Genomic DNA, 14636 nt, shown 5'->3' on the forward strand with positions numbered 1-14636 from the left:
CAGAGCCATGTGCGAAGGCGGGGGTGGCGGAGGGGCGTGGAGGGCAGCAGAGGCGGGGGCCTGTGGCCTGGGTGCCTCTGAGCACGGCAAGCGTGAGACAGGCACATTCGGAAGGCAGGTCAGTCCTCCCACACCTCCGCCTCGGTTCCCACCTCAGATGCACGAGGGCGGGGGAGCAGATGCCCTGTCCTCAGGGAGCTGACAGCACAGCGGGAAGGACGCCCAGACAGAAAGGTAAATCCTAGGGCAGGCACAGGGTAAGGAGGAGAAAGTGGCCAGGGGAAGAGCTGGGGAAGGCAGCAGAAACGGCAGTGCAGAGTCCTGTGGCAGGTGGGGAGACAGGCACGCTGCTGGAGCATGGGGGGTGGGGGAGGCAGGGGCGCCTGGCCAGGGAGTGGAAGGGAGGCTGGGGGAGATGCAGCTGGCCTGGGCCCAGGGCTCTCTGACTGGCTCAGTGCGATGCCAAGCCTGCAGGCTTTGAGCAGGACTCAGTGGAATCTGATTTCTGTTCTACCATTCACTGTGCCGCTCACGGGGATGGAGCAAGGCAGGTGACCCTGGGCTAGGGGCTGCGTGGGGGAGGGAGCAGGTATCAAGGGGCACCTCGGGTCTCAGCGATCGAGATGCCGAGAGGGGACAGGAAGGGCTGGAGGAGCTGGTCCAGGCCATGTCAGGGGCTCTGTTCCCGGACAGCGTTAACTAAGAAAATGAGAGGGGTGTGTGGGCAAGACACGCGCCCGGGGCCGGAAGTTTCATCTTTCCCTTGTGACTGCTTTTGCATCTGTGTTTAGGAAAGTTCTCTAAGAGATTTGCTGAATGCTCATTTACAACCCATTTTCTCCATACGTTTTAATTAATCCAATTTGGGAGGTATTTTCACAGGTGAGTACCAAGTGAGAATTTAAAAGCATTTGTTTTGCAATAAACACCCAGTTCCCTATCATCCTTTATTGAACCCACCCACACTTTCTCACTGATCATGGATTTTAAGGATATATAGATAACACAGTTGATTTCAGGATGGTCATCATGTTTCATCAAACCGTACCGACAGCTTACTGGTACCCACTGCTGTCGTGTTTAATGATGTGCTTTTTACCTAAGAGGACAGTTACATCGCCCATCCTCAGGGTCACCTGACAGCGTTCCGACTCCCAGGACATCCCTGCTCTGGGGATCAGGTTCTCCCAGGGCTGGCCTTGGCCCTTCCCCATAACCGGATCACCTTGCCCTTGAGGCCTGGCGAGCTCCCACCCTGGAGAGCCCTCCTGACCCTCGGGTGCCAGGTCCCCTCTGGACTTCTGGAACTAAGCACAGGTGCTGTCTTTGGGGCTGCGGCGGTGATCAGACTGACACCCACTTCAGCCACACCTGGCCACCTCCCAGGAACCACCTGCACCGCCCCAGGCCCAGGGAAGTCCCCGCCGCTGGCTTCGGGAAGCTGTCCTGGGGGCTCCTGTGTAGGCCTCCCCGCACAGCATAAGGGCGGTTTTCCCAGAAAAACCCTCCAGGGTTTGCCCCGCTGCCTCCCCCGACCTTGACCTTGCGGCCGCCCGGACACTTAAACCACCGGTGCCCAGGAGCCCGCTCGGCGGCCAGCGGGTAGGTGCGGAATGGGTGCGGCCGGAAGGTGAGGATGAGGGGCCCGTTCAGCCCAGCAGTCAAGGCCCAGTGGGATCCAGGCAGGTGGGGCCTGGCAGGTTCAGAGCAGGTGCGTGTGCATGTGTAGGGCAAGTGGGGCCTTGGGGGTTCTCAGCAAGTGCGTGTGCTCATTCGGGCAGGAGGGGCCTGGTGTGTGCGGGTAGGTGCCTGTGCGGTTGCCGGGAAGGCGCGGCCAGCGGGGGCGGGGGAGCCTGGCGGCCGGGCGGGGCGGGCGGGCGCGGCTTGCAGCCGCCCGCGTGGTCCTGCGCGGCGCCCGCGCCTGGAAACAGGAGACCGCCGCGCCGGAAGCCCCGCCCGCGCGCGCGCCCTGTCCCCGCCCGGTGGAGCGGCTGCTGGCGCGGCGCGGCGGCTCGGCACGGCGGCGCCCGGGCGCAGGCGAGCGGGCGGAGCAGCGGACGGCGCCCAGGCCGCCCCACGCGCCGGGCTCGCGGCGGAGCGCTCCGGACTCGTCGGGGCCCGCGGCCGCCCGCGCCTTTCAATGGGCAGCTCGCACTTGCTCAACAAGGGCCTGCCGCTCGGTAAGGCCGCGCGCGCGCATTTCCGGCCGCGGGGGCGGGGCGGGGCGGGGCCGCGGGGGCGGGCGGGGCGGGCGCGGGCCCCGGCTTTTGTGTGCGAGTGCGCGTGCGCGCCGGCGTCCGCGCGCCGGCGCCCGGGGGCGGGGCCGGGGGGCGGGACCGAGGGAGCGCCGTGCGCGTGCGCGTGCTGCTGCGTGCGCGTGCGCCGTCGCCCCGCCCGCGCAGGTGGCACAAAGGGGCGCGGGGGCCTCGGGACCCCCGCAGCCGGGACCTCGCACTCGGTGCGCAAGTCCCGCCGGCCCGTCCGTCCTGCGGGCCGGGCTGGCTGGGTCCCCGCTGACGGGGCCCCGCAGGGAGGACGGGCGCGCCGGTGACCCCGCGTCCTTCGGGGCCGGACCTCGGACCGCAGCCGGGGGACGTGCGGGGCCGCAGCCTCGGACCCGAACCGGCCTCTCTGCGGGGCCGCGGCGCCGGGTCTTCCCGCAGGCGATCTTTACTTGTTTTTGAAGTGACGTTTTTGAAATGAAATGACCGTTTTGAGATCTTTACTCGTTTTGAAATGACAGAAGTGATGCGTCAGCTGGGAGGCGCGCCGTTCCCGCTCACCCGGCAGAGGTGGCGGCAGGGCGCCCTTTTCTTTATGAGTCCGTTTCCACCTGAGTAACGGGACAGGTGTGACCCGCTTCCGTTTGTCCCCAGACACCTTGTGCCCTTCCTGTTTTGAAAGGTGTCAGGAACAGGCGTTCTCCGTGCCCTGGGTAGCTCTGGGGGCCCTGAGCCTGGGGCTGGGGGGCGCGGGCTGGGGGGCGCAGGCCGGGCGGGGGGCGCCACGGGTGGTGTTGGTTTGCCGGCCGCTGCCCTACGCCCCCGTCAGGCCACGTCCGTGTCATGCCCACCTGTCTTTCCACCCTTGCACAGCCCCAGCTTCTCCGGGCTTCCAGCCACCGGGCTGGGGCCTCCTCATGGTAGGGGTGCATCCTGTCGGCAGGGGAGGGCCCCCACCCTCAGCTTCCAGCGCCACCACCCTGCCGCTGGGGCCTGCAGGTCGGGGCCCCAGGCTGCGAGGCCTGTGGAGGGAGGAGCTGCCGCGGCACCTGAGCCGCGGTTATGGACGGAGCTTCCTCTGGCTGGTGCCTGCTTGTCCCGGAAGGGTGCAGCGGCCCTGGGCTTGCCGGGAGGACGGCCTTTAGCTGGCAGCCTCTTAAGCCGGGAACCTGGCCGGGGCAGCCCCTTTCTCGTGATGCTCTTCTTCGTGGTTGGTTAGGACAGGTTGCTCTCGGGAAGTGGGATGGCTTTCTTGCGGGTGCTCTGAGTTGAGTAGTCGCGAGGGTAAGCCCCTCACCCAGCTCCCACTTCTCTGGGTGGCTGGACAGTTGGCTTGCACAAAGGGGGTCCAGAGCCGGGACTGCCGGTCGTATCCCATGGGGGCGTCCTCCACCTGTCCAGGACCCCCCACTTTTCAAGAGAAACAACTTTATTTCTATAAAAGTATACACAGGCAAATACTCAGGAGAAAGCCAGTTCCCAGCAGTGTGGACGTCTGGGATGCCCTGTGGGTCAGTGTAGCCTGTCTACTCCTGAATGGGGCAGCATCTTTCAGCTTCTGGGGGAGTGGCCACAGCAGCCAAGAGCACAGAATTGTCCCTGGGGGAATCCCAGCTGAGCCCCTGACCAACGCATGGTCATGGGCCCCTTATGTGACTTCTCTGTGTCATGTCTGTAAAGTGGGGATGGAGCGTGTGAAGAGGTGGGATCACATGAGTGAGCGTGTGCCAGGTGTTGGGGATGGAGGGACAGGGCCGGGGGCGGGGCTGAGGGACAGGGTCTCCACACAGCAGCTGTGAAACCTCACTCTGGAAGGTAGGAAGGTGACATTCCCTAAGTTACGGTGGCATCATGATGAATCCACCCCAACCTGCGTTCTTTCGACGTGGATGACGTTCTCGCTTCCGGGATTCTGAGCATCACGAAGGTAGCAGAACACGCATACACGTGGGCGTAAATGAAGATGGTAAAAGAGGTGAACGCGCGTGGGGCAGTCTTGGTGACGCATCCTCGCCTCTTGTCACGATTTTTATCTAGCACGTGTGTGGGGCATCTTTTGGTTTCCGAGGAGTTGAGAAGTTGAGGCTGACTCTGGCCGGAGATCCTGCTGGAGGTTTTATGTGGCCACGCGTTGCCTGCGGGAGCGCCTCGGCCTTGGCTGCAGGGGCTCAGCGCCCACCCCAGCCAGACTCTGCCCAGGGCACACGGCGGACCCCGGCCAGACGGCTGGGCTGTGGGCAGCGGGGCGAGCTGGAGACGGCGGGCTGCTGCTGGCTCTTCAGGCAGAGTGACGCGGGGGCAGGCGCGGGGCCGCCCTTGGGTCCTCGGGTTCCTGTCTCGGGAGGTGGCTTTCCAGAGGGCATGCCTGCTGGTCAAGCTGGAGGACCGGTGCTGGCAGAGGGGCTGGCTTCACACAGGAGGGTGGGGAGGTGGCAGGGGCAGCGGCCGCCAGCGGTGCCGAGGAGTTTGCCTTTCCTGCTGCTGAGCGGTGCGCGTGACAGGCCCCGGCTGCGGTGACTGGGGCTCTGCGGCGTGCGGGCCAGAGGCCTGGTGGAGTAAGGAGAGCACACCCTCGCCGTGGGCCCCAGGGAGACCGGCCTGGCCGTTGGACGGGCCGTGGGGCCAGAGACCCTGTCCGTGGCTGCCGCGTTTGGGGCCTGGGTTGGGCGGGGCAGTTACTGGGGCTGGAGAGGAGCAGAGGCCGTTCTGGGGGTGAGTTCTGGGTGCGCTGAGCTTAAGATGCTCATCGGTGCTGCGGAAGGAGGCGGGAGCTGGCCCGGGACCCTGACCCGGTGCTCAGGGCGTGGTGTGGCCGAGGGCCGGGTTCTCGGGAAGCCTGGGCTTCCTGCAGGCCCTGGTGCCAGGGTTGCGCCGTGATGGGTCTGGGGGGCTCAGCGACTCGGGTGACCCCAGAACATGCCAGCTGCAGCCCCTGGGCCCTCCGAGGGTAGCCCCACACTGGGGAGCCGTGGCCGAGGACGCGTCTTAGGTGCGTGGGGGGGGAGGGCCGCGCGGCCAGCGTGTAGAGCTGGGCAGGGGGGAGCGCGAAGACGGTGCCCGAGTGTCCACGTCCCCCCATGCGGCTCCCCGTCGTTGGCGTCCTCCCTTGGCGTGGAATGCAAGTCGCAGCCCAAGTCCCCTTTCGTCCTTTCCTGTCCCCTCTTGCTGCTGCGTGGTGAGGCTCAAGGGAAGCGTCGACCAGTCCTGGGGTCTGGGTGGGGTGTTAGGGCAGCCGCCTGCCAGGCCTTCAGCAAGCGCCCTCCTGTCGGCCCGAGCTGGGTGGCGGCTGGCACGGACGTCCTCTTCGGCCCCGCAGGTCTGGCCACCGCCCGCTCCCGGCGTTTGCCCGGGAGCCGGCACGGCCCAGGGCCGCGGCGCTGCCAGCTCTGGGCACGGGCTTCCTCTCTCCGCAGCCGCGCTGGCCCCTGCGTTCCCCTCGCCCCTTTACTGAGCCGCTGGGTTACGGGCATGCACTGCCTCTCCCCGTGGCGGGCACCTGGCGCCTCTGACGTGGGATAGAGCCGTCTGTGCGTCAGGCTGGTCGTCAGAAATCCCTCCCTTCCCACGTGCTCGCTGGGTGCCCCCGGAAGCCTGTCCTGGCAGAGCTCGGGTTCTGGCCGTATGGCCCCAGTGGTCAGCCGGCACCCACGTCCATCCTTGAGCAGAAACTGGGCGGGCGGGAGGGGACCAGGGAAGCTGGGGGTGGTGGGAGGAGGTGAGGCCCGGGAGTGTCACGTGTTGGAAGTGCGGGGCCGTGGCCCCCGGCAGGTGCTCCCGGCAGCAGGTGTCACCCTGACAGCACCTCTGCGTGGTTGGTGAGCAGGTGCGGGGAGAGCGGGGGGTGCTGGAGAGGGTCCAAGTGAGGACAGGACGGGCCCTCCTGCGCCCAGAGCCCCGGGTCTGGGGCTGACCAGGGAGGGCGTTTGGACACCCGGGAACCTGGGGCCAGCCTCACGCCCTCGGGAGATGACCCGTCTGCTCCTCGGCTGTCCCATCGCTGAGGGGACAGAGTCTCTGTCCTGACAGGTGTCCTGGCTGCCAGCCACCCGCTCCCCAGGGTGGCCCCTCACGGTCACTGAGGTCACCAAGGGGCTGGGGCTGTTCCTGTCGTATCTGGTCCCCAGAGTTTCTTTGCAAGGAGCCGGCCCTGCGTCCCACCCTCCCAGATGGGGTCCAGTTTCTAGTAAGGGGGAGGGGCAGGTGTGTCTGGAATCTGGCCGGGGGGCTTCTGGCCAGAACCCCGTCCCTGCCACGCCCCTGGCCACGAACCGAGCCCCTGGCTCACCTGGTGGGGGAGGGGTGCAGACCCTTGTGGCTCCCGAGAGACAGGCGGGTGAGTAGAGGGCAGGAGCCCCTGAGACTCGTCCAGTCAGCACAGGGCGGGGGGGCCAGGCTGGCGGCACTGCTCCCACCGGATGCGTGGGACGTGGCCTGCGTGCCACCCCCAGGGTCCACGCCTGTTGGCCACGGGCCTTGCTCTCTCTAGCCATCCTTCACTCCCTCCTTAAACGTGGGGCTGTTCCCCCGGAGGGCAGAAGGCCTCCTGTAGGTTCCTGTGCAGCGGTGGCTGTAGGAGGTGGCTTGGTGGCCCTGAGGTCCCTGGGGCTACCTGCTGGCCTGCTCTGGGCTTAACCGTGACCCTCCCCTCCCCTGGCCTGACTTCGTCCACCCTCCGGCGCACCCCCTGCTGCCCTGTGCGTCCAGGGGCTCTCCCGTCGGTGTCTTGAGCAGTGAAGTCACTTACGGGGCTTCTGTTTGGCTTATTTGTAGGAACGAGGTGCAGCTTAGCGTTTTCACCCATGAGCGTCCCCAGCACTAGCCCAGAAGCTTCTTGCGACTATGGTCTTGCTGTTATTTCAAGCACAATTGGACGGTTGAATCCCTGTGTCTCAGCCACTGCTGGGCGCTGCCGTCCTGCCCACAGGGCACTGGGGCCGGGGAGGGGAGAGCCAGACTCACCCTGTCTGTCTGCAGTGCCCACCAGAGGTCGCCTCCTGTCTGCACGTTGGGCCTGAGACCTGCCCAGGGCCCTCCGTCTGTGCAGGCTGGCCTCTGAGGCCCGCCAGCTGCTCCGGGCAGGCACCCACCATCCCCATGGGGTAGCAGGGATGCATCTGACTCCTTCTAGCTGCTCAGCAGTGCCAAAGCAAAGCTTCCTTTTGAGACCATTTTCACAGAAGGATTGGTGGGCGGTGGACATGGGAGAGCCCATGGGTCCAGGTTGTTCCACCAGGGCTGGGAAGACGCAGTGCTGGGCCGCACTTGAGGCCTGTGAGCCCCGGGCCCTCGGGGGACAGGGAACCGTCTTGGCCGTTGGCATGTAGCGGGCGTGTAGGGACGCTGCTGGCTGGTGGGAGCGCGAGTGAGCCAGGGAAGGCCCGGCTGGGCACTGTCCTGCTTCCCAGTGCGGCTGGCCCTGGTTCCTCCAGGGTTTAGGGAGGGGACTGAAGAAGTCCTCGTGACCAGACGGCCGGCGGTGACTTCTCTGGGGTTTCCATCACCTGCACACACTGTCTCCCGTGTGGTTCCCGGGGACCCTCGGGTAGGAGGGCAAGGCGCCTAGGTCGGCCTGACTCGGCTGTGCGGAGCTGACTGCCGCGGTGCTTTGCTGTGCTGCCCCTGCAGTTTAGAATGAGTTTGGGGCCGACTTTGGAAGAGACGATGGGATCAGTGGGGCCTGGGCTGCAGGTGTTTGAGGTCCTGGAGCTCGCTCTCCTGCCTCTGCAGCGGGGGTGCCCACTCGCAGTCGGCGACATCCACCCCGGCGGCGGTGTGGTCGGTCAGCGGGGGCGAGGCTGGGGCCCCAGAGCCAGCGAGACCGCAAGCGAGGCAGCGTCCTTGCCGCCCGGCCCGGCACCCCACCCCCGCCGTTCCCGATCCCCTCCTGTGAGAATCAGGGTAGGAAGGTGCGGAGGGCCTGAGGACTGGCACTGAGGGTCCCTGAGGTGCTGGGGGTGTCGTCCTGTCCTGGGCCGTGTCTGGGGTGTGGGGTGACACCTGCTGCCTTACGGCTCGCTGAGTACGGTTTCTACCGGAGAAGTTAGATCAAAGGAGCCCCTGCTGTTTGCAGGTGGGAGCGTTCCGATCCCTCGTGTTTGGTGATTCCGGAGAGGAGCGTGGTTGCATGGGGGGGCCCGGCGTGAGTTGCGGGAGCTCTGGTAGCGCGACCCCTCGGGCCCGAGTCCCTTCGCGGCGGGGCTGCTGTCCACGCTGCGTGGCCCGGGAGGCAGAGCGGGTGCGGCGGGACGGGGACCTGGGCCGGGGCGTCATGACCCCCGCCTGTGGGAGCGCGGGGGGCCTTGGCGCACGTGGCCGCACGGGGCTGAGAGGGGCCGAGGCCGCCTGGGAGCCGGTGGTGAGGTCAGTTCGGGTGCTAGACACCCACTGGGTGGCAGGCACTGAGGGCCGCCGCTGGCCCGTGGCTGCAGGCTGCCCCCTGGCCCTGCCACCCGTGTCCTGGGGTCGTGGGCTGTGTCTGGCTGGCCGGCTGGAGCTTTTCAGGAGCGGCTGGCCAGTCCCCGCAGCTGAGCCGGGTCAGGGAGGGCTCAGGTGCGCCCGAGGTGTGGGTCACGACCAGGTTGTCCTGCCTGCCGGGAAGGGCTGGGCAGCTCTCTGGGGAGGACTGCACCTGAATCCGGCCCCGGTCCCGGGACACCGCCTGGGGGGCTCGGGGGTGCGGTACAGGAAGCGTCCAGGTCAGGGTCTGTGTCCCGGGGCCCTTTCCCCCAGCGGCCTGTGCCCTGTCACGGACCCAGGAAGCGATGGGCCCCGTGAGATAGGAGCTTGCGGAACTGGCCACAGACCCGCTTTCTGGGCCGTCCTGTCCCCAGGCCTCCCAGCTAGTGCACATGGTGGCATCCGGGCGGGCTCCCGGGTACGTGGCGGCGACCTTCGGGGTGAGCCTCTTGCCTCTGCGTCCGAGCCGTGGCCCCGCCGGTCACTCCCACGCAGGGCCGGGCCTGGTTCCAGGTAGGTCCCAGCCCGGCAGCCACGGGCTTGGGGTCAAGGTGCAGGGAAGCCCCTCCTCCATGGACCTGAGGTTCGTGAGTCTAGTTGACCCTCAGTGGTGTTTAACGTGTCTCTTGTGTTTAATTTTTAGTCAGACTTTGACCCGGCGTGGGCTTCAGTGGTCGCCGTGGACGGGAGCCTAGGAGCTTTGGTTCGAGACAATTAAAGACGTGGGATGAGGATCCAGTGACAGGACGCGGTTCTGCAGGGGGCTTCTGAAGATAGACGCTTTGAACAGTCGAATTCATGGTCGTGGAAGCCGAGCCCATATTAAGAGATGTCAGGTTGGTCCGGGCTCGGGAGAGTGAGGCCGCCGAGGCCGGTGTCCCCGCGGCCGTGGAGGAGGCGCTGCTCCGGGGCCCCCTGCGTGTGCTGGGGTTAGGACAGGGGCGTCCCGAGGGGGCGAGTCGCCCGGGCCAGCGAGGCCTCGGTCGGGCCTCACGTTTGCCGTGGGGTTTGCTTCTGTCGAGGGTGTCGAGGGAGGGGCGCCCGGCCAGGCTGCAGGTCGGCGCGGGGTTTCTCGGGGCGTTCCCGTGGACACGCTGCGGTTGGCAGCCCTCTCGGTCGCAGTGCCCTCCTTTGGGGCTTCCCGTCCTCTGTGACCGCTGGGCGCTTCAGACAAGGCTCTGCAGGCACCTTTCAGCTAAGACACCTTCGCAGACCCGGAGGGCTCGGTTTCTTGCGCTCGCGTGGATCGATGTTGGGCAAAGTTCCAGCTGAGTGAGGCTGGGAGCGGGTGCTTGTCACATGCTAAAATGAGTAACATTTTTAAGTGAGACGTCGCTGTTCTCCCAGTGGAGCTGGAGAGACCAGGGCACCGTCTGCACAGGACTCCCGCCGTCGCACCACAGACAGAGGGGGCCTGGACGCTCTGCTCGTGACGCAGGGGGAGGTGACCGGGGAGGTCCTGGCCTTTGGACCCCACGCCAGGAGCCCTCCCGGCGGTCTTGGCGCCTTTGCCGCTGGTCCTGACGGCCGTGCGCTCTCGGGGGTGGTGGGCGCTGGCGGGCCGTCACGGAACCCGCACCTGGTTCTCGTCCTGCACCGCACGCGCCGGCTGCCACGTCCCAGGGCGAGCCTTGCGGGGCCGTGGTGAGGGGGCGGGCTGGTGCGGCCCCCACTGTCTCGCTTGTCACCTGTGAAGCCCTCCCATCTCCACCTGGGCCTCGTGTGGAGGGAGTGCGTTTTTAATCATTCTTCGCTGTCTCATTTTGGGGAGGTGAGGGGTTCTGGCCTTCTTCCGGCGTCCTAACCCTGTTCTACCCTTACACTGTTTCTTGCTCCTCAAACCTACAAGCAGAGGCGATGCTGGTGCTGGGTGGGTCTCTGCCGGGTTTTTGGGTGGCAACACCACAGCGTCGAGTGGAAGAGAAACGTCGGGTGCGTCCCCGAGCCCGTCGTTCCAACCTGCGTGTCTGGACGCCAGCTGGAGCGCAGGGCTGCCAGGGGCTCTGCATCCCTGAGGCCCTGATCCGTGGAGGGGGGCAGTCACCACCGTCGGTGTCCACTCAGGTGGCACTGAGCTGTGGCAAACATCAGTGTGTTTTCCTTCCTGGTTTTTAACTTATTTTTGACAAAGATCCTGGTGGCTGGACACGTAGAATTGGAAGTCCTTGGGGTGGGCTGAGGTTTCAGCGGGGGCTGTGCTGCCGCGGGAAGCTGAGCGTCCGGCCCTGTCGTTGCAGGCGTCCGACCTCCGATCATGAACGGGCCCCTGCACCCCCGGCCCCTGGTGGCACTGCTGGACGGCCGGGACTGCACGGTGGAGATGCCCATCCTGAAGGACGTGGCCACAGTGGCCTTCTGTGACGCACAGTCCACACAGGAGATCCACGAGAAGGTACCACGGGCGGGGGTGGGGAGGTGGGGAGCCGTGGCCTCGCCAGCGCTGAGGCAGGTGTCCCAGGGTTCCTGCCGGAGTGGGCAGGTGTGGCGCTGCCCTCACCACCTGGCCTGTCGGGAGGTGGGGGTGGGATGTCTCCATCATAACCAGTTCTTTCCCAGAAAGTGGCATCTGGGGACGTGGCTGCAGTGGACGGTGCTGGGGGCGGGCATGCTGCACCACCATCACCTGACGACTCAGGCCGCGGCAGTCGCCGGGACGCCCTGAGCCTGTGCCACGCGGTTTGCAGCTCTCAGGTTCCCTGGGACAGGAAGTACGTTAACCTGGTTTCTGTTTGTAGTCACAGCCAACCGGGTACTTCAGAAGCACCTTTCCCCTGAGTCAGTGAGGAAGCTGGACCAAGGTTTATAAAACCAAGGTGCTTCGGAGAGCCGACAGGGTCAGGAGAGGCCCCGATGCCGCAGGGGTGGACAGGTCGTGCCCGCCGGGCCGGGGCGTCAGCTGTGCCGGAAGAGGCGGCTGAGAGGCCAGGGCGGCTCTGGCAGCCTCATGGGCTGGTGAGGTTGGAGCCCCGCTGGACCCTGGCTCTGGGCTGGACCCTTGGAGAAAGGACGAGCTGGAGCCAGATGCACCCTCACATGTCCCCCCACCGGCCCCGCAACGTCCACATCAAGCCTTGAACTTGGATCATAGGCGCCCCTGTGTCCTCCGCTCAGGTGGCTGGCAGAGACAAGGGGGAACGGCACTCTTTACGGGAAGAGCCCGTAGGCCTGGGCCCCCAGTTGTCTCTGCAGATCACCTCCTAGCACAATGTTCGTCGCACAGTCGAAGATAACAAGATAGTAGGAGAAGAAAGAACTGAGCAAAAACCAGCAGAGACAAAGGACTAGAGGGACCCACGGGGCCGGTGGGGTGTCTGCTGCTACCATCACAGCGTGAAGACCAAGCCTGAGCACTTCAAAGGAGCCGAGAGCAGAAGACGTGACGACGGCAGAGGCTTCTGGGGAGTTTTTAGAAGATCTAGGAGCAGAAACAGCGAAGCTGGAAGTGAGAGCTCACTGGGCAGACTCGACAGCCACCTGGGTCAGCGGCAGGACGGAGGCTTGGGGTGAGGGGGCCCGGTGGGGAGCCAGCCTCCGGCAGGAGTCTCAGGGACCGAGGGGAGGGGATGGGCCGCGCGCAGAATTTGAGCCAGAGCCGAGGGGAGGCAGCAGTAAGCGGGTGAGAAGCGCGGCGGCGTGCACGCCCGGGCCGCCCCTCCGGGAACTTGGGCCGGCGGCTGCGCAAAGCTGAGCAGGTGCGGGCCACCTGCCTGGCCATCCCAGTGCCGCCATTTCCCCCCGAGAAGCGGAGCGCACGTCCACTCAGACACCTCCCGCGAGCCCCCCAGCAGCTTCGTTCCTCGGGGCCGGAACCAGAGGAACCAGGTGGCCTTCCGCCAGGGCACGGGTACCGAGGAGCCCCACTGGGCAGAGACGGGAGGGTGAGGCACGGGCACCGGCGTCGGCCGGGCCAGAGCAGCCAGCTCTTCAGGGTCACGGGCGTCGTCACTCTGGCCAGCCACCGTGACGGGGCTGGCAAAGGGGAACGAGGTGCCGGGTTCAGGTGCCGCTAACACGGGGGTGTTTCTCTGTGGCGACGGCAGTCCTGCTTTCTGTGTCCTGTCGTGAGGCGGCTGTTTGAACAGACCCACGGTGAAGTTCCACAGAACAGCACACAAGCAAGGACAAGACGGCCAAGGGCACCTGGGTGCACAGATTACCTCCCGGGCGCAGGCTCGCTGCCCACCACGGGCCAGGCCAGGGGACCCGGGATCCCTCTCGTTGGCAGCATCTTGTGAATCTTACACCGCTTCAAACTAAAAAGATACTTTTTAAAAAAACAGTAGTGGAATGAGAAAGAGATACACCGGGAGAAAGTTTAAAAACTGTAAGCAGTACTAAAACAAGTTTTGCCAATAAATTTGAAAACTAAGACAAAACGTGTTTTTTTCCAGAACTGTAACTTACCAAAACTATTTCAACAAGTTAATATAAAACCCAGGGCTTCCCTGGTGGCGCAGTGGTTGAGAGTCTGCCTGCCAATGCAGGGGACCCAGGTTCGAGCCCTGGTCCGGGAGGATCCCACGTGCCGCGGAGCAACTGGGCCCGTGAGCCATAACTACTGAGCCTGCGCGTCTGGAGCCCGTGCTCCACAACAAGAGAGGCCGCGACAGTGAGAGGCCCACACACCGCGATGAAGAGTGGCCCCCGCTCGCCGCAACTGGAGAAAGCCCTCGCACAGAAACAAAGACCCAACACAGCCAGAAATAAATAAATGAATGAATGAATGAATGTTGACAGACCCCTGGGGAGAGGCATAGGGCCCTCAGAGCCCCACCCAACGGGCAGGCGGCGTCCCCCCGAGCCCTACGCCTCCTGACACCCACGGGAAGCCACAAAAAGGCCTTGCCTGCCAGAGAAGAACAGGCAGAAAAAGTGTCCTGGGGACAGAATTTTATGCTCCTGACAGAAGAGACGTTAGGACTGTGTAATTGGCGTCCTTAGGCCTGAGGTAACACCCGATTGTACACACCAAGCAGGACGCAGCGAGAAAGGAACCACAGGAGAACTAGAGGGAGCTCCTGGAAACTAAAATGGGAGCGGAAGGTTTAAACCTTAATAGGAAGCTCAGAAGACACAGTCAGAGGAAGCCCAGAGGAAAGACGGAAGCGATGAGGAGCGAGGAGAGATTCGCAGACTCCGCGGGGGTGCCGGGCCCAGCTGGCCAGTGCAGCCGCTCTCGGGAGCTTCCTGTTCCCCATCCTGGGCAAGCACTTCCTTCCCCCTCTTTGCTGCCAGGGGTGGCCAGATGACTAAGTGCAGCCAGGGAGAGGACAGCAGCCTTTGTGTGCAGAGCCACCTTCCCTCTTTCTGCTGGCTGGAAACCAGATGTGATGGCTGGAGCCCGGGCAGCCACCCAGACCACAAAAGGAATCCATGTGGAGCCAGGGGAGCCTGGGAATGGCGGGGCAGCAAGACAGGAGCCCAGGACCCTGGTGGCTCTGGAGCTGACACGGGGTCCGTGGACCACCTGGCTGCAGGCTTTGGCCTAGAAGGGAAGTATCAGCCTGTCTTACGCGTCACGTCTGATCAGGGGTTTCTACCTCCTCACAGCTGGTTGGACGTCCGTCCGACGTTATTTGAGCGTTAAGGAGAGGCTGACGTTTTCGCCACAACATGAGGAAAACTACCAAAGCTGAACAGAGGCTCCCGTGCTCCTGCCACGAACCCAGCATGAGTGTCGGGGGCCCGAGAGGCCCTGCCATTCAGGATCCAGATTTCACCAGCGCCAGGGGTGGGGGACAAGAACTGGAGCGGCCCCAGCTGGGCGCGTCAAAGCCCCTGAGAGGAGGGTTTTAGCCAGGCTCGCTCGCCCGCCCACGCGCGGGGCCGGCAGAGGCGTTTCTCCCCTCCGCCGCTCTCTCCGAAGCTCTTCAGATGTCAGGTGCCCGTGAGGTGGGGGGGGCCGTGGAAAAGGAAGACCTGGGGTCCCGTTGAGGGGCCGGGCCAGGGTGGGAGTGA

General features: G+C 65.1%; 1 protein-coding gene across 5 annotated transcripts in view; it reads left to right on the top strand.

Moving 5' to 3' along the window:
• The first annotated feature begins 2034 nt into the window (after window positions 1-2034).
• CTBP1 (C-terminal binding protein 1) overlaps window positions 2035-14636 on the top strand; it is a 24912-nt gene continuing 12310 nt past the window's right edge. For 4 of the 5 annotated variants that reach the window (XM_060148937.1, XM_060148938.1, XM_060148939.1 and 1 more), the window contains exons 1-2: window positions 2035-2180; window positions 10916-11070. In XM_060148937.1, the coding sequence (XP_060004920.1) occupies window positions 2141-2180; window positions 10916-11070 (195 nt within the window). In that variant the 5' untranslated portion in view covers window positions 2035-2140. Of the gene's footprint in view, window positions 2181-9321; window positions 9515-10915; window positions 11071-14636 lie in introns of all 5 variants that reach the window. The other variant, XM_060148940.1, reaches the window with a different exon arrangement.

The sequence above is a fragment of the Lagenorhynchus albirostris genome, chromosome 4, assembly GCF_949774975.1.
Source record: "Lagenorhynchus albirostris chromosome 4, mLagAlb1.1, whole genome shotgun sequence".
NCBI lineage: Eukaryota > Metazoa > Chordata > Mammalia > Artiodactyla > Delphinidae > Lagenorhynchus > Lagenorhynchus albirostris.